Genomic DNA, 17,518 nt, shown 5'->3' with positions numbered 1-17,518 from the left:
CGAGGGGCCTCGACGCGGGCAAATGATTAATTTGTGTCGAAGAACACAGAAAACTGCCTTGATCTCATTGTCCAGTCTCCACTCCTCCTGCGCCCCTCAATTCCCAAGGAAAAAAGCCCTTTATATTCTCTTCTCCTCCCCGAGAAATACCTTCAAGCTGTTTTCCTCCGCCTTTCGCCGTTTTCCCTCCGCTCTCCGATCCCTTGGATTCACTGCCGCTGCGGCCTCGACTGTTCATCAACAGTCCCCTCCTACCTCGGTCTTTTCCAACTCCCTATCGACGCCCGCGCGCGTCAATTGCATGAACACCGCCAGAATGGTTCACTCCAAGGTCGTCAGTAAGTTGTCCAATCCTCGTTTCCCCCGATCCTCTCCGATTTTGAAGGATGCATGTTCCGCGGACCAGAGGCTAATGAACTTTTGTCCACAGTTATCGGATCGGGCCCCGCCGCCCACACTGCCGCCATCTACTTGTCGCGTGCTGAACTTGAGCCTGTCCTGTATGAGGGTATGCTCGCCAATGGTACCGCCGCCGGTGGCCAGCTCACCACCACCACCGATGTCGAGAACTTCCCCGGCTTCCCCGACGGTGTTGGCGGTCAGGAGCTGATGGAGAAGATGCGCAAGCAATCCGAGCGCTTCGGCACCGAGGTCATCACCGAGACCATCTCCAAGCTGGACCTCTCCCAGCGCCCCTTCAAGATGTGGACCGAGTGGAACGACGCCCCCGGCAGCGAGCCCGTCCGCACCGCTGACGCCGTCATCATCGCTACCGGTGCCAACGCCCGTCGTCTGAACCTGCCCGGCGAGGAGACCTACTGGCAGAACGGTATCAGTGCCTGCGCCGTCTGTGACGGAGCCGTGCCCATCTTCCGCAACAAGCCCCTGTACGTCATTGGTGGTGGTGACTCCGCCGCCGAGGAGGCCATGTTCCTGGCCAAGTACGGCAGCACCGTCACCGTTCTTGTCCGTCGTGACAAGCTCCGTGCCTCCAAGGTCATGGCCGACCGTCTCCTCGCTCACCCCAAGTGTGTTGTCCGCTTCAACACCGTCGCCACCGAGGTCATTGGTGAGAACAAGCCCAACGGCCTGATGACCCACCTCCGCGTCAAGGACACTACCAGCGGCCAGGAGGAGATCGTCGATGCTAACGGTCTGTTCTACGCCGTCGGCCACGACCCTGCCAACGCTCTCGTCAAGGAGCAGCTCAAGCTCGACGAGGATGGATACATTGTTACCCAGCCCGGTACCAGCTACACTTCCATCGAGGGTGTCTTCGCCTGCGGTGATGTCCAGGACAAGCGTTACCGCCAGGCCATCACCAGTGCCGGCACTGGCTGCGTTGCCGCCCTGGATGCCGAGAAGTTCATCGCCGAGGGTGGCGAGTCTCACGCCTCTCTCTAAATGCATACTACCTCACCCTCTCCCCCCCTCTCTCCCTGCCTCCTTCACCTCCATACACACGACCTTCCCATTACAGCCCTCTCATGATTCTAGCCTGCACTACAGATAATTCTGTTTAGAAAGATTTCTCGTGTTTTTCTAGACATCTCTCTCTGTTTGCGATCTGAGTCTCGATTCCCTGTGCATATTTCTTTTCCTATCATGGTTGACGGATTCCCTTTACTTGCTATTGCTACATTGTTCTGCTTTTTTTTTCTTACCTTTTTTTTCTTTGATACATCGGGTGTCTGGGTTGATCTACGATTTTCGAGCGATTCTTCTTATAGATTAGCCTCGTTTGCGTTGATTTCGGTGCCCATAGATATAGAAATAGATGATATTCCCTGATCAATACCCGCCAGTAGATCCCGAATGTAGTACACCTGTAGTAAGTTCAGACTAGGGGTTCACGAAGAGAGAAATCGACAACCTTGATAAATACTACAGGTAGCACTAGTGAATATTAGTATAAAACTCCTGTTGAACCTACTACCAATTCTCTATATAGTAGTCTTACAAGCAATGATAGTACTCAACTTGTGCAATCAAAGACTCGGAGACAGCAACACTTCAAGTTTGAAGCAACTGGTAACGATGATTACCTCATTCAAGACCTATAGTAATAATAAAACATAAACCCCTCTCCAAAAAAATAAAGCAAAAGCAGAGCAATTGGCCTCCGTTCAATTATACATGCGTCAAGAATTTCTATGAAGGCGTCTCCCACTGCTCAAATGGATTCGCCGCACACCACTGATCCTTAACCTCATACGACCTCCGTTCCCACTCCAAAGCAACCGCCTTCCAAGAATCCCACGACTCATCATTATTCCGCCGATTAGCCTCAACCTGTTCGAGATACGGCTTCTTCTCTTCCGGTGCAGCATTGCGCCACATCTGGCCGAGGGCGTGTCGGATTTCATCACGACCAGCCTTTGCGGCTGGATTCTTGCTGGAGGCTCGTTTGGTCTCGTCGCATTGGTCGCGGCATTTGGCCCAGTAGTCTTTCTGGTATAGAAGGAATGGGTTGAGACCGGCTTTTGCGGGGCGGGTGGGCATTGCGCCGATCTCGGCGTAAATGGCTGTCCACATTGCCTGGTCATAGGTTTCGCGGCGTTGTTTGTCTGTCGAGACGCGGGATGGGGTGGTTATGGTGGTTGGGTCGGGTTTTGGCTCGACGACTGTGGAGGTTGATTCGTTGGGTGTGTTGTTTTGTTTTTCTGGTACGAGGGGAGTGGGGACTTCGATGGGGCCAACGACGGACTCGATTACTTCTGAGGCTGCACGAAGTCCCGAGAGATAGGCTCCATGAACAGTTGCAGGATGTGTGCCGCAGGTAGCTTCGCCTGCAAAGTAGAGGTTGCCGATTCGTTGTGCCATCAGATCATAGTCTTGGGATAGGGTTTCGGCGGCCACATAGGAATAGCTGCCTCGGGTAAAGGGATCAGAGGCCCAGCGAGTGATGATAGTCTCGATGGGATCCGGAACGACAGCGTTTTTGAAGACATTGCGAAGTTGACCGGTGACTTCAGTGATGATCTCGCCATCTGGCGTATTTTCGGCCTGGTGAGCGGCATCGCCTGCCATGAGGGCTATCAAAACCGGCAGTCCGGTCGTTTTCAGACAGTTCCAAAATAGGTAGAAACGACCCCGGTTGGCTGCATAGTCCTCTTGTACAGTGCTCTCGGGGTTGCTAGGCTCACGAAGCAGACCAAACATATCTCGTTCAGTGTCCCAGAAGGGCTTGTCAAACACCAAGACCACCTTGTTCATAACACCAAATCCAAGTCTATCGATTGCCCCTGATTTCCAGTCTGGCAGGGGAGGATCGAATTCCACAGTTTTATGCTTGAGGGTGCCAAGTGAACCACTATATACGACATGGTCTGCCGCGAACTTCTCCCCGTCCTCGCACGCGACTACTGTTTTCTTTCCCGATCCGGTGGCATCGTAAGAAATCTTCTTCACGATTTTGTTGGTGCGGAGATCAAGTTTCGAAGGTAGAGAGTAGAGTCCAAATGGCAATTGCTGGTAGCCTCCAATCACAGTTGAGTGCTCCCCTTCGAACTCATTGCCGATATCCTGGTCCCAACCTGAAAGGCTGAGTTTGTCAACATTTGTTGCGTTTGCGTATTCGAGATTTGCGAAATGCCAATTCAAAAGTCGCAAATCTTTGGGTGTGAGCGGAAGCATGCGCTGATATTGCTGCACACCTTCATTCATTACTGTGCCAAGGGTCTGCTTTTGTGAAGCATTGGCGATGGGATCTAGATTGATAGTTTCCAGAGGAGAAATCCCGGGGTTCAAAATCCACCCAGTAGCCTGACAAGTAAGGGCAGCTGGATGCTCCTTGGAGGGGCTCATGAGGTCACCAACAACATCAGGGTTTGGTTGGAGATCAGCCGTTTTGTGTCCAACGCCGCGACGTCGACGCACTCTCTTTGTGGGAACGAGAGAATCGATGGTTCCCGCTGCGCGCGCCTCTTCGTATTGTCGTACATTGAGACCGTCGTCAACCAAAGACTCACGGCCATTATCAATCATATCGTGATCTCCCTCCGCAGTGGGAGAGATAAGTGTTTTGCTTCGGTATACGCCCGTGCGGTCCAAAACATCATTGTATAACTTTTCATCCATAGCGTCTTGAACCTCGTGAACCGGTGAACCATCAATGTCATAAATCGTCGAAATGTCTCGTAACAGGTGATAGTGAAGTGCCAATTGGCCACGCACAATCTGGTCAAGAGGATTGCCGTGATCAAAGCCAACAATGATCTGTGCACCCATTTCTGCTTTGGGTGTGAGCCCAGGAGGAAGCATGTCAGACTCGAGACTTTGTAGAGGATGCGAGTACACTCTTCCGCCAATTCTGCGACGTCCCTCGAGTACAATGACGCGTGGTGCAGTGTCGGCATCACGATAATGACGGAAGAGTCCTTCTAGCTGTCGAGCACAGCCCAGTCCTCCTACTCCACCTCCAATAACCACAATAGTGGGCCCTTCTTTGCGTCTACCTCGCCTGGGAGCGACTGGGGGTGTAGGGACCTCCACGCACCCGAAATTGATGTATCCGTTCCGTGACAACCAATCGTATGCGAAAGAAGCCAAGTTCATCCAACGATAATCTTTGGCACATCCTATCGCTTCTTCACGGGTTATACTGACCATGGGATTCACCGTCCAGAGCCGGAGAATCCCATTCCGAATGTTCAAGTAGAGTGTGACGTGCACGTGGCAAAGTTGATCTTGCAATGCTTCCTGTTCTTTCCTGTGTAGTGCATAGGGGATCTAGCCGAGATGCATATGCCGCAGCGACACACTGTTGAGCATAAATAGACGGCGCGAGCCTTGATGGAATGGAACTTCGCGGTCGACATTTCGATAAATCAACCTTGTTGCTCTCTAATATGCTCACTCCCGCAGTGTGCGTAGGGGTAGAGGTAGATTGTCCAGGTGTTGTTGGAGGCGATGTAGACTTCGCGGTTTGATATGACGAGGTAAGGGACATCGAAGCGGTGGACTCGTTGGGAGTAGTACTGCTCCCATATATATCGCCCTGGATATTGCCATTTTTGTAAGGCCCAGTCAGCCCAGGAGGAGGTGGCAGAGTGCTAGAACTGGCAGTCTGTGTCTGCTCCTCTACGGGAAATGATTGATGAGTTTGGGTCAGCGAACCGTCAGATGTTCGAAGCCGTTTTACAGGTGGTTCGGAAGCTTCGAATCGATCTGGCATAGTCTGCCTTGTCCCCGTTGAAAAGAAAACATCATTTTGAGCAACTTGACTGATGTTTCCGCTTTGGTTGGGGGGTTCTCCCGATATATCGTGGTAGGCCATTGGTGCCGAGCCGTCCATGTTCAACGTCGGCAGATTATATGATGGCGCCCTCAGGGAGGAATGGGAGGCGGAAGGAGAGACTGGATGGAACTCCATTTTCATCTACCAGATAGAAGACCCCGTAGATCTTCAAATGATTGGTGATGGCAAAGGATACCACAAGAGGGCCGGCAATACGAAACCCACGCGAATTGAATATCAGGCGTCACCACAGCCACCGATGTTCAACCATGTTGAGTTGTATCGAGTTGCATATAAGAGAGGCAAGAATTGTCAACGACGGAGTATATCTATATTTCGAAATTAGACACATGTAACATCTAGGGAGATGCGTGGTGATGGAGAGGGGCATCCTTTTTTCATCTTCCTTTTTCGGTCCGGCATAGATATTGCACGGGGAAGAAGCGAGGGGTCGGGGGTACATACAAACCAGAACAGCCAGTCGACTTCCCCCAGCAAGTGTAGACCTCTCGCTGATTAAGAATCCGACTGGCATCAAATCGAGGCGACCCAATTGGCATGCGCGAAGGGAGGGGTGGATGGCAGGACTTGGAGAAGTCGCAAGTTCCTCGGGGCGCGTATTTCTCAGTCCGCTTCCGGCCGCCCTCGGTCTCCTTCACTCTTGACTATGAGGTATGCAGCACTGTCGATGGAAATACACCTCGATCTGATCTGAGATGGTACAGTCTATTATCCAAAAGATCACTTAAATATGATACGATGCAAAATTTATTCTACTCGCTATTTCAGGCCTGCCGCCCAACGTGGCTATGCAGCCCGTACGTCTCACTGGCATCACCCACATACTCGTCCGAGTCATTATCCGTAAACTCATCATGGTAAGACCGTCGGTTGGCCTTCTTCTTCCACCGTCTTGATCGGTCACCATCACTGTCACTGTCATCCCCGAGTGCGAGATCAACACGGTCATCGTCATGCTCAAACCCAATGCCCTCCTCTTCGTCCCGAGCCAGCATTATTGCAGCCTCATTCGCATCATCATCATCGGAGAATCTGCCATGCGGCCGATTGGCGGCATGATCGGACTGAAGAGACCCTCGGATCTCGGCGCGCTCTTTCTCCTCGAGTTCTTTCGCACGGGCCAGTGTCCTGCAGGAACAAACGGATTCATGTTAGCCAAAAGTCATCACAAAACGTGGGGAGGGAAACAGGAATAGAAAGAGTGAAAGGAATGACCAACCTGTTGTAGATATAGTATCCAGTGAAAATTCCAATAGACACCGTAACAAAAATACTGATGATATTTATGGCCTTGGAGCCTGAACTCATTTCCTCGCCCTTCTCGGAGAGAAGTCGTAGGCGACTCCCCACAAACGCCGGCACAAGCAACTTTGGAGAAATGATCGCAGTGGCCAGTCCATACATCAAAGGCTGAACAGTTGGAACTGTAGAAATAGCTCCGTTGCAAATCGAGTAAGGCAGCGGACATAGACGAATCATGCAAAGAAGCTTCAGGCCGTCATACTTCAAGGTTAGCGACAAGGCGGCAAATCGCTTGTCACGTTCCATGAGGCGGTTCACAAATCCCGAGAGCACAGTACGCGATACATAGAATGAGGCGGTGGAACCGAGAACGGTTGCGGTCGTGTAAATAATCCATCTGGTTAGAGAATTGGGAGGTTAGCGTGGCTGCCGGTTTCGATCCGGGGAAGATGCGCGCCAGGGTCCAACAGGGTCCAGCGACTTTCGGCTTTTAGCTTACCCTTTCCATAGACCAAAGATAAAGCCCGCCACCGTTCCAAAAGTCGACCAACCCAGCAATGGAGGGAAGGAGACGAAAAAGACGCAGAGCCATAGGACAAACGCGACCAGGAAAGAATGCTCCCACTTGTGGGCGACGGGACCCAGCCAGCCGAAGAGCTTGCCGGTCAAGATCATGAAACCAATTCCCAGTGCACCGACTCCAAAGGAGGCCGCGTAGAATCCAATCTTTTGCCAGAGGGTCATGGTCTCCCAGCGTTCCTTGGCCATGCTATAGGCGGCTTTGGCGCGGTTGATTGTGCGGTCCCGAAAGTTGGTGGCCTGGTTGTTGTTGGACCAGCGGGCGGACGAATCGCGTCTGGCCCAGGGCGCTTGGTTGTGTTCATCATCGCTGTTGGGGGATTCGAGGAGAGGATCAGGGGGCGAGTCAGAGAGTGCCAATGCCCGTGCCGTGGACTCATAGTCCGCGGGCATGGTGGGCAAAGAGCTTGGAGGGGAGGAGGGAGAGAGGGGGCAAGGTTGATACGATATTAATTGGGACAGGGATCAGATCCGGGGGAGGAACCTTTGGCGATCGGCGCTGTGGAGCGGAAGAGGGAATGGAGGTGGTGGTGGTGGTGGTGGTGGTGGTGGTGGTGGTGGTGGTGGTGGTGGTGGTAGTAGTAGTAGTAGTAGTAGTAGTGGTAGTGCTGGTGATGATGGTGGTACCTTGGAGTACTGGACGGCTGAGAAGAGACGTAAGTTCTAAGTGAAGAAGACAAGATGGAGAACCTCAGATGTCTCAAATGGCCGGAGCAATAAGCTGTCTTAAGGTACTCCGTTCTCCGTAAAAAAGGTCCACGGTGGTTACTGGGGCCCAAAGCGGATCCGCCGGGCCCCGAGGCTTTACCAGGCACTGCCATAGGCTGCTCCAACTCTTGCCATGCCTTGGGGTAGTAGCATTACTAGTAGTATTACTAGTAGTATATTTATTTACCTTTACCTTTAATTTTTATTCTGTACTTTAGTAGGGAACTCTAACCATCACACCTTTCCTCAAAGTTATTAAGTGCCGAATGTCCAAGATATCTAACTATTTTTGAGAATAGTGGTATGTGCCCAGGTGAGTTGGTTGGCTGGGATCTACAATTCCATTTATATTCCCATGCCCGATTTGCTTATTCGGCTTTTCCATACCTAGGTATATTTTATTTTATTTCACTGTTTTATTTTCTATATTTCACTTATTATCTCCTAAATCTCTAAATCCCCATCTATGAGCACTAAGTGTCTACTAAGTGTCAGAGGTACCTCGGGTGGGCCGCAGTTCAGCTGCACTCAAGACTCTCTTAGTCTCCAGTCTCCATCCCATCTACAAGCCAATGTTGATCTCCTTTCTCCGCCTCTCTTCCTCCCCCCCCCCTCCTTTGTTTGCGCACCACCTCCCTTTATCCTCCTTTGTCCTTCTTCTTTTCTGGCTAGGGTTACGATGTAACTAAGGCTGCCCTTCTTCCGATTCATTGCTTTTCTGCGCCTGCATCATCCCCCACCTCCCCCCTTATCGCCCGTCCTCGGGCCTCGACCTGCCTCACCTATTAGAGAATATGGACCCGGAACTGTGACTTCCAACTCCCATCACCAAAATAATTCACTCCTCCCATACGACCTTTCTCCGTCCAACGCTAGCTCGTTGTAGATCCCGTCCGATCTGCCATAAACCGTGAGAAGTTCGGCTTCATTCCGACTCCGTCGTTGTTCGCCGCGGCCGTTCAGCTTATTCCTCCCCCTTCCCGTCGCGCGCGCGCACGCCTCTACAACACCATGGTTTCGGAAGAACTTCTCGAGAAATGTCTCGAGATCTTACAGGATCAGGCTCTCGATGATGAAGAGCAAGTGGAGAAGGTGGAGGATTTTCTGCGGGCAAATACCTCCCTCTCCTCCTCTTCGTTGGAAAATGCGGTGCTGGACATCTTATGGCGGCATCGCAATCGCTCGCTGCCCGACTCATCACCTCCGCCTGCTCGTCATACAGTGATTCGTCGATCATCCCTGCCCCATGGCAGATGGCGCGCTCATCCACACCGTTATCGCCGCACTCAAATCTGGGCACCAGCCCCGGAAGTACCTCGTGGGTGCAGAGCTCGCGCGGGGCATTCTCCCGACCTCCGCTCTCCTCAACCGTCTCCCCATTTACCTCCCCACGCCCGTCTCCCCGACTGGCACTGGCACAACCAATACCCCACTCGCCAAATTTGAATGCATATGAGTTCTCCGATCAAAGTCAAATATCGGAATATTATGCAGATTTTGGTAGCGACAGCAATGTTGAATGGTTGGTGGCGGACGATGCGAATAGTGTAACTTCATCCACTGGAGGGTTTGGATATACTGCATCTTTGAGTGCTACCGCTACGGAGTTCGTACCAGACATGAGCCCGCATGACATTTTGCGCACTGTTTTGGGTGATAGGCGGTCCAACGATGAAATCGAAGCCGCTCTGGAAGCCCACAGTTATGACCTCGGGGCGACTATTGCAGCGCTTTCGCAGGATCAAGATACCGATATTTTTGCCAAACAGGATGATGGCCGAGTGGTGGTTGGGAAGTCCATGGCAATGGACCAAGTTCGCCCCGTCACGCCCTCAGGCCACTCTCGCAGTCCTGTTGTCTGCAAGTATTGGCTATCTACCGGGCAATGTCTTCGCGCAGATTGCCGCTTTAGCCATGATTTAACCAGCCATGTGTGCAAGTAAGTTTTCTTTCTGGTCATGCAATGATTCTCTTTTTACGATACTAATCAATCCCCGTTAGATACTGGGTTATGGGCAATTGCCTGGCTGGCGATGGGTGTCCGTTTTCACATGATCCCTCAGCTCTCATCTCCAACCTTAGTGTCGCGAGCGGCAGTCGACCAGCTTCCCCAGCTGCAGGCTCCCCCTTCCAGATGGACAGCGGCTCTGATGCTTTTCCACCGCTGCAGTCATCAACTGGATTAGAAGATCAATGGACGGGTCCATATGGCAGTCGCTATCCAGCGCACCTCTCTGGTCTGCAAAACAAGAACATCCCCCCAGGCCTTCACCCGGGAATGGGCCGACGCAACGGCAGTATGAATAATATAACTCGTCCGAACTCACGCCCAACAAGCCGCCATCAGAACCGTGAGCTGAACCCGACCGCCCTCTCTGTCGATGATCCAGATGCCTTCCCCACCCTTGCTGCCGTCAGTGCAAAGAATGCCGGCAAAAAGCATCATGGCAAACGAGGCGGCCACAATGGTCGCGATATCAATAAAGAAAACATTCCTTCCTCCATGGCAGATGTTGTACGCATGACACCATCTCCGGCTCCCAGCAAAGGCAAATCATCGTCCAAGAATGCCAAAGACGCCAAGGGCCGCGAGAACAGCGCTGCGGCTATGTCGATCGCGCCTCCGCAGAATATCCCGTGGCTCGAGACCGGAACGCGGGCAAATCAGCAGTATATTAAATATCGCACAGAGGCAATTCGCCACGGAACTGTTCGGAATAAATTCTTACAGAGGTATGTCTAATCACAGATTGTTGTCCATGAGGCCTGGGTTTTATTAACAAATCAAACAGCGCTGCCCAAGCTTGGAATCGGAATGACGCACGAGCTGCGAAGGCGCTATCACTGAGAGGCCAGGCTGAGAACGATGCGATGCGTCGTTGTCACCGGGAAGCTGCACGCCAGCTATATGAAGAGCGTAATCAGCATTTGAACCAGGCGGGCCTGGACGAATCTGCAGAGGAGCTCTATATTGATCTGCACGGCTTGCACCCAGAAGAGGCCATTGAATACCTGGAGAAAATACTACTCAAGCACGCACGCCAGGGACTTCGGGTTGTTTACGCGATCACAGGCACTGGCCACCACTCGAAAAACGGTAAAGACAAGATTGGAAAGGCCGTCAAAGCTTGGCTGAACGAATGGCGTTATCTATTCCGAGAATTCAGCGTGCCTGGCGAGCGCGGGGGATATGTTGGAGGTATCCTCGGTATTGACCCGACCAGTTATGATAAGTCCCTTGCTCGGAGTATGGCGGAGGAAGAATCGGCGGCCGCAGATATTGGCAACAACCTCACGCTAGGCAAAATCCAATTGCTTAGGCGGGAAGATTTAGAAACGCAAAATCAATGAGTTGGTGTGATATTCTGATTTTTTTTAGCCCGTGATGATGCGGCATGATACCCATCCTTTGCATTGCAGAGCTTGAGCCACTCACCTGCCTCGTTGTTTGTTTTATTTATATGACCATGCTCCCCTCCCAGCCATGTCTATTATTTTGAAGATATCAGTTACTTGGATAACTTTTCCCCAGCCGGCTACTTCTCCCTGGCTGAATACCCTGATAGAATATTGTGTTTCTCAACGAGCACGTACTTGATATTACTCTAGCCATGGAGGCATACCAAAGCATACGAGGTGTCACATACTACTAGTATAAGCAATGATAGTATTGAATACCTAGGTACCAATGAACAATTCACGTAACCTCAATCGAACTTGAACATTGAAACCACCCTCATTCATGCGAGATGTCCGTGTATACCTAGGTATTGACGGTAAATACTATGTTCATTGAATTCAAGTTCTTAGGTATCAACATCTATCTACTCAGGCTCTTGATGCTTCCACTGTTCCCGGAGCGCCTGAACATCGACACCAACAGCCTCGGCCTTTCTAACAATAGCCCTCGCCTTCTGCGCAACAGGCACATCAATCATCTTACCATCCAGAGTCCAAGCTCCGCGCCCTGCAGCAGCAGCTTTATCATCAGCAATCACACACCGCACAGCCCACGTCGTCTCCTCCTCCTGCGGCCCAAAGATATCATTCGCAACCTTCACCTGCGACGGGTGAATACACTGCTTGCCGTTGAATCCAAGTCGACGTCCATCAAGACATTCCTCTTGCAGCACAGCCGGTGGCGACCCATCCCCTTTCTCAGACTTGTATGTTGTGCAAACGAGATCGATTGTCGAGGGGAGATCGGCTGCGCGTGCGGCAGTCGCGATTGCCGAGCGTGCGAAGAGAAATTCCTTCAGACCTGGCGTGCGCGTGATACTCAGGTCTCAGGGCGAAGTCCTCGGCGGCGAAAACTAGGCCCTGGAGTAAGGGTGAGGCGCCGCAGATTTGAGTGAGGTTGGTGAGGGACTTGGCGGACTCGACTAGGGCAAGTAGGGAAATGGGTGGTCTGTTCTCGAAGTGGGGTTGTTGCGCGAGAGTGTGGGAGATGACGTCCGTTACAAATGTAAGATCGGATGCTGAGTTGACTTTGGGGATCACGATCGTTGTTAGGTTTGGCGATTGGAGCTGTGGTGGTGAAGTAGTTAGCATGTGTCTTTCTCCTTCCTCTAGCGCGCCCGCGCTCTTTAGCTATTGTATAAGCCGAGGAGTGATTTGTACGTACCACTTCTGCCAAATCGCCCAATGCCAGACCGCTGTCTACGGAGTTGATTCGCACCGCGCGTTCACGAATACTAGTCGGCGTGGGTTGGTCAATTGCTCTCCGCACCAGGCCGCGGGCCTCTGCCTTCATGTGCGGAGTCACGCTGTCCTCAAGATCATAGGCGACACAATCCGCCGCGAGCGAGCGGGATTTATCGAGGAAACGCTGGGAAGACCCGGGGACTGCGTGGAGGAGAAAGCTGGTTAGCTTCGGGTTGACAGCAGCGCGCATTAAAATGCGGGGGAAAGACGAGGTGCGTAGGCGGAATTACCGTATAGCAAGGAGCGGCGTAGGGTATTGCGAGCAGCCATTGTTTATGGATCAAGCTTAGTATGAATGTAAGCTCGCAAAGAATTGGTGTAGCTGGGTGCTGGCACTGGACGTTGTCAGTGCCGTGTGGGGAAGATGAAGAGCTCCGCGACCTCGGGATTTCCGTGCTCGGCGGTGATGTCAGAATCGGAAGTAAGAGTAGATATTTAGAGAACTACCACGAGCCTGGGTCTTTCTAAGAGTTCCCTGAGATAAAATGCAGTGTAAAAAGAAACAATTGAAAATCATTTAATTTGAAGCTTCTTGGGTATGTATTCTTGTAGCTCGGGTTGAGAAAAGCCGCATGTAGGCTGTATGCGCCCGGCTTATCGCCTTTTTGGACTTCTCAGGCCCGCCGTTCTGATATTTCGAATGCTACGATCTCAGCCCCATGGATGATGGCGACGTTGAATTTAGGTCTTTCGATTTCTAACAACATTGCTTGCCAATTCACATTTGACTCTTTATAAAGGATCAGTGGAAATGGAACGATGGGATTGAGGTTAAATGGCTCAAATTTCCCTTAAATCTGCCTTTCTCTCATCTCTCAACTTACATCACAATCATTCGAGTCTGCTTCCCATCGTTTTGCTCTCAAGCACGGCCTTAGATAACTTACGCGAAAGTTCTAGTCTTACCTTCGCTTAAAACCTTCAACAAAGCAATACAGAGCCTGAAGAACTATTTAGCATTGGCCCGCCTGAATCGCAATATTTACGTCCAAGAGAATCCCCTGGCAATCTGTCGGCGTCCCCGCGAAGAGCCTGAAATTTTCCTTGGTGCATGGTAGGGTCCAGTCACCTGCCCTGGGTAGTGGGTAACTGGCCTACTACCCCTGGTAGTAGTATGTAGTACTAGTACTATTATATCATGATGTCTTGAGGAATGCGCACGACGCCGAATAAAGTAATAAACACCTCCCCTAAAGTTTAACCAATCAAAAATTGGTATCCAAGAGTGTTTCACAAGCATGACGCGTGGCTGTGAATCCGAACTGTGGCGGGCTGAGCGGACGAACTATTAATCGGTGTATCACATACCTGGTGCACATACATGCGCATTGCCCTGGACTGCGGGGTTGCAACATTTTGTCCTCACCGATTCTTACTAAGTTACTCAATCATACTTTAATCTCTAGTATAAGCTAAATTGTCATAAACTTGAAGTCTGCTCATTATATTATCTGCCTGTGCAATGGTCTGGGCAATGGAAATCGGGATTGCGCTGCGACTGTTATTTATGAGGACGCTGTGCCTATCTGTGTGAAAATCGGCACAATCTGAGCTCCCCTTATTTCTTCTCCATCTCAAAAGCAAATTACTTGGCGTTCCTTAAGGTACATAGCCTCAGCTGCATAGTTGAAGATCTTCGAAAGTGTTGGATCATGCATATGAGGCGCAGTGGGTACTGTCGATCTCTTGGCCTCGAGCGGGGGTATCCAGGACCTCCCCAAACAGCTTAAATGTCGCGTTTGATCTCTATCGATACTTGCGACAGAAAATGTGTAAATAAGACTACCTTGACATCATATTAATTATCAAAAGTCGTATCCTTGTCATTCTGGCTATGATTTTCCCGGGCCAGGTCTACTATCTCGCCTAGATATGCCGAGCTGAATGCATTTTGACGAGTCTCCACATAAAAGCATGTCTCTCAAGCTCGCATGAACTAGTATTATGCTGTAGCACCTGAGGTTTCTACCCATAGAAGTGATCATCCAACATCATGGCAGTCGCTGCTTATGTCGATGACCTAGCTCCCATTTGATCAGTGAGTTCACAAGCAAGGGGAAGATATATAGGGAAGCTTTTGAATATAAATAGCCTCTCATTTTTCTTTTCGTTCTCCGGTTCTCAATTCGAGCTAAGCATTCTTTCTCTGCTAATTCGACACCACAAGCATGGTGCAGTGTCGCACTTTTTTATGGCAATTATGCCTCCTATCAATTCCTCTCGCATCAGCCCTGACTGTTCCTCAGAAGGTTCTGGCAGAGGGTAATGATGTGTCCGAACTCACGGATGATGAGCTCATGTTTAACACTACGGACATCAGTATCTCCTCTTTTGATGCCAGATCATGCGATAACTGGGATCCTACTACATGGGACTACGATGTAGCCATCGTTGGAGGTGGACCCGCTGGTCTCGCAGCTTCAATGTCCTTGGGCCGAGTAGCTCGGACGTCCCTCATGTATGATTCAAACGAATACCGCAACGGGCAAACTCGATATATGCACGATGTGCTGGGTCAAGATGGTAATTTGGATTGAATTTGAATTTGAATTTCCAGGGAAATGAACTGACTGTTTCTAGGTCAGGTTCCACTTAAATTCCGAATTGCGGCTCGAAGTCAGATTGATCAATATTACGGCGACTATTCCTTCCGTACAACTCTTGGGAGAAAAGTCACATATATCCAACCTCTCGCAAAGGGATTTCGTATATTTGATGACAAGGGAGGGAAGATCCTCGCCCGGAAGGTTATTCTAGCCACTGGAATCACTGATATACTTCCTAACAAGCCTGGATTTTCTGAAGCCTTCGGAAAAGGTCTATTCTGGTGTCCCTGGTGCGATGGGTTTGACTATAAGGGGCGTGCCATGGTTATCTACGGGAAGCCTGGAAAATTCGCCAGCGCAATTGGAGGTGCTTTGAATATGCGGAAACTTACAACCAATATCCAAATCGTTACTGGGGGGAAGCTTACGGACGAGGACAAGAAGGCCGCGGAAGAGAGATGGCCTGGATGGGAAAAGGTCATTAAGGGAACCTATGGAATCAAAGTGCACGAAGTCGACATCACCAAGCTTGAAAGAACTGCAAAAGGAAATGAGCCCTCAGATGACGAGTATAAACTCACTCTTAGCGGCTCCCCGAACACACTCGTCACCAACGGAATTCTGTATAGCACGGACACAAAGCAGACATCGGATTTGTACAAACAACTCCATTTGCAAATGGATGGATCGTCGGTCAAGGTTGCAACCAATATGGAAACAAGTGTCGGTGGCATTTATTCTGTTGGTGATGCCAACAATGACGGTAGCACCAATGCATACCATGCCATGTGGAGTGCAAAGCGTGCAGTGGTCAACGCTCATGGTAAGTGGCTGTGGAATTGACTATGCTATTGTTCGAGACTAACCTGATTAGTTGCACTGAGCAAGGAAGAATACCTTGAGAATGTCCCTGTGGTCATGGTCGCGGCGGAAGGTGGCGACGAGGAGTTCTACCAACGCCAAATCGATGAGCTCCAATGGACCATTGGCAATGATATCGAGGAGCTTTACAAGACCCTTGGCGCCTAAGCAAGTTCAGGTTCAGGTTCAAGCTCTAGTAGTGGTATTCAGTAATTTTTGAGCCAAGAGAGAATATGTTTGAGAATGATTTTCAGATTGAGATAACAATATACCTCTTCCAACCTGAAGTTTCCAGAGTGATAACTTACCAATGTCAAATCGCCTTGTGTAGCAAGTAGTTAGTACTAGTTTACTATTCCGTAGTACCACGTAGTATGGGTACTATAATTATTGCTGTCTCCACTCCATTCCGTGCTGGAGAGTGGAAGGTGGACCTTCCAGACCCCAACAGCCAATTAAGACGTGCCACCCTGTATATTCTGCCACCGCCAACAGCGTGCCTGCCGCGTGGTGAACATCAGGGAGATTCATCGTCAACAGCTTTACAACTCTCCGATACTAGCAAGAAGTCAGTTGATTCACGGTATCTCCGGGAGCTTCAGGACTACCAGATCCCTGCTATTCATCATGGATCAAGGCCAGCAAGGAGATCTAAACTGGCGCCTTAGTGCCCATCCCATCACCCTACTTGTCTTCTTGACCATTCGTATCGGTGCGTGCTGCAGTGTTCTCATTAACTGTCCATTGAACATCTAACTGATTAATCCGAATGTTAGGTGCCTTGTTGATGTACCTCTTTGGTCTCCTCTTTATCAAAGATTTGTATGTCTCCCCACCAGCGCATATTCCCGCAGACAATGAAAGAAGCCACCCCGCTAATTAGCTTCCACAGCATCCTCGTCTTTATCCTGACCCTTCTCCTTCTGTCTGCCGACTTCTATTACCTCAAGAATATTGCTGGGCGCCGTCTGGTTGGCCTGCGGTGGTGGAACGAAGTCAACACAACCTCCGGCGATTCACACTGGGTGTTCGAGTCCTCTGACCCCAATGTTCGCACGATCGCCGCCACAGACAAGCGCTTCTTCTGGCTGAGTCTCTATGTTACCCCGGCGTTGTGGGTTGGACTGGCCATCCTGGCTATTGTGAGATTGGTTGGCGTGATTTGGCTCAGTTTGATTGGTGAGTGTACCCGGTGCCTGGTTGTATCTTTTGAAGATGTGACAAGCAAGACCCCTATGCTAATGAAATACCTGTAGTTATTGCCCTGATCTTGACAATCACCAACACTGTGGCATTCTCTCGATGCGACAAATTCAGCCAAGCGTCGACTTTTGCGAACCGGGCCCTGGGTGGGGGTATTGTGAACAATCTTGCGGGTGGCCTGCTGGGCAGGTTCTTCCGGTGATCTGGGCTGACTGGAAGTGAGGATCCAATGATCTGCATTTTTCTTGTGCAATAAGACTACACTCATGTTCAACAATAGTATCTGTCACCAAAATCTGGGAGTGTTTTGATACGTTCAGCCATGCATTTAAATTAGTGACCAATGACACCACGTTTTACACACACCACGTTTGCACTTGAACCTGAACCAATGGAATTTGAAATCAGCCGCAAT

The 17,518-nt window shown here is 50.5% G+C and overlaps 7 protein-coding genes across 7 annotated transcripts; 4 read left to right on the top strand and 3 right to left on the bottom strand.

Annotated features, from left to right (window-relative positions):
- Positions 1-316: 316 nt before the first annotated feature.
- Positions 317-1,404, top strand: trr1 (thioredoxin-disulfide reductase TRR1; the record flags this gene model as incomplete). The annotated part of the gene is made up of 2 exons (XM_056631558.1): positions 317-338; positions 431-1,404. 2 exons carry the CDS (start codon positions 317-319, stop codon positions 1,402-1,404), a joined length of 996 nt encoding a protein of 331 aa, XP_056487109.1.
- Positions 1,405-2,151: 747 nt separating this feature from the next.
- On the bottom strand, positions 2,152-5,296 carry aof2 (putative lysine-specific histone demethylase Aof2; the record flags this gene model as incomplete). Its single annotated transcript, XM_056631557.1, has 2 exons — positions 2,152-4,711; positions 4,764-5,296. The coding sequence occupies 2 exons, from the start codon at positions 5,294-5,296 to the stop codon at positions 2,152-2,154; spliced, it is 3,093 nt and encodes a 1,030-aa protein (XP_056487108.1).
- Positions 5,297-6,024: 728 nt separating this feature from the next.
- Positions 6,025-7,474, bottom strand: N7509_006919 (TVP38/TMEM64 family protein; the record flags this gene model as incomplete). The annotated part of the gene is made up of 3 exons (XM_056631556.1): positions 6,025-6,388; positions 6,480-6,899; positions 7,002-7,474. The coding sequence occupies 3 exons, from the start codon at positions 7,472-7,474 to the stop codon at positions 6,025-6,027; spliced, it is 1,257 nt and encodes a 418-aa protein (XP_056487107.1).
- A 1,326-nt stretch (positions 7,475-8,800) lies between these two features.
- On the top strand, positions 8,801-11,140 carry N7509_006918 (CCCH zinc finger and SMR domain protein; the record flags this gene model as incomplete). Its single annotated transcript, XM_056631555.1, has 4 exons — positions 8,801-8,938; positions 9,043-9,728; positions 9,791-10,522; positions 10,582-11,140. 4 exons carry the CDS (start codon positions 8,801-8,803, stop codon positions 11,138-11,140), a joined length of 2,115 nt encoding a protein of 704 aa, XP_056487106.1.
- A 473-nt stretch (positions 11,141-11,613) lies between these two features.
- On the bottom strand, positions 11,614-12,763 carry N7509_006917 (HpcH/HpaI aldolase/citrate lyase family protein; the record flags this gene model as incomplete). The annotated part of the gene is made up of 4 exons (XM_056631554.1): positions 11,614-12,042; positions 12,104-12,316; positions 12,414-12,634; positions 12,724-12,763. The coding sequence occupies 4 exons, from the start codon at positions 12,761-12,763 to the stop codon at positions 11,614-11,616; spliced, it is 903 nt and encodes a 300-aa protein (XP_056487105.1).
- A 1,898-nt stretch (positions 12,764-14,661) lies between these two features.
- On the top strand, positions 14,662-16,068 carry N7509_006916 (NAD(P)/FAD-dependent oxidoreductase; the record flags this gene model as incomplete). Its single annotated transcript, XM_056631553.1, has 3 exons — positions 14,662-15,016; positions 15,074-15,862; positions 15,914-16,068. 3 exons carry the CDS (start codon positions 14,662-14,664, stop codon positions 16,066-16,068), a joined length of 1,299 nt encoding a protein of 432 aa, XP_056487104.1.
- Positions 16,069-16,527: 459 nt separating this feature from the next.
- Positions 16,528-17,305, top strand: N7509_006915 (DUF846 domain-containing protein; the record flags this gene model as incomplete). Its single annotated transcript, XM_056631552.1, has 4 exons — positions 16,528-16,612; positions 16,677-16,722; positions 16,793-17,079; positions 17,157-17,305. 4 exons carry the CDS (start codon positions 16,528-16,530, stop codon positions 17,303-17,305), a joined length of 567 nt encoding a protein of 188 aa, XP_056487103.1.
- Positions 17,306-17,518: the final 213 nt, after the last annotated feature.

Source organism: Penicillium cosmopolitanum (genome assembly GCF_028827165.1).
Source record: "Penicillium cosmopolitanum strain IBT 29677 chromosome Unknown utg000008l:1.0-4398992.0:1.0-4402845.0, whole genome shotgun sequence".
NCBI classification, from domain to species: domain Eukaryota; kingdom Fungi; phylum Ascomycota; class Eurotiomycetes; order Eurotiales; family Aspergillaceae; genus Penicillium; species Penicillium cosmopolitanum.
The sequence above is the reverse complement of the archived record's forward strand: the minus strand, read 5'-3'. Positions and strand labels throughout refer to the sequence as shown.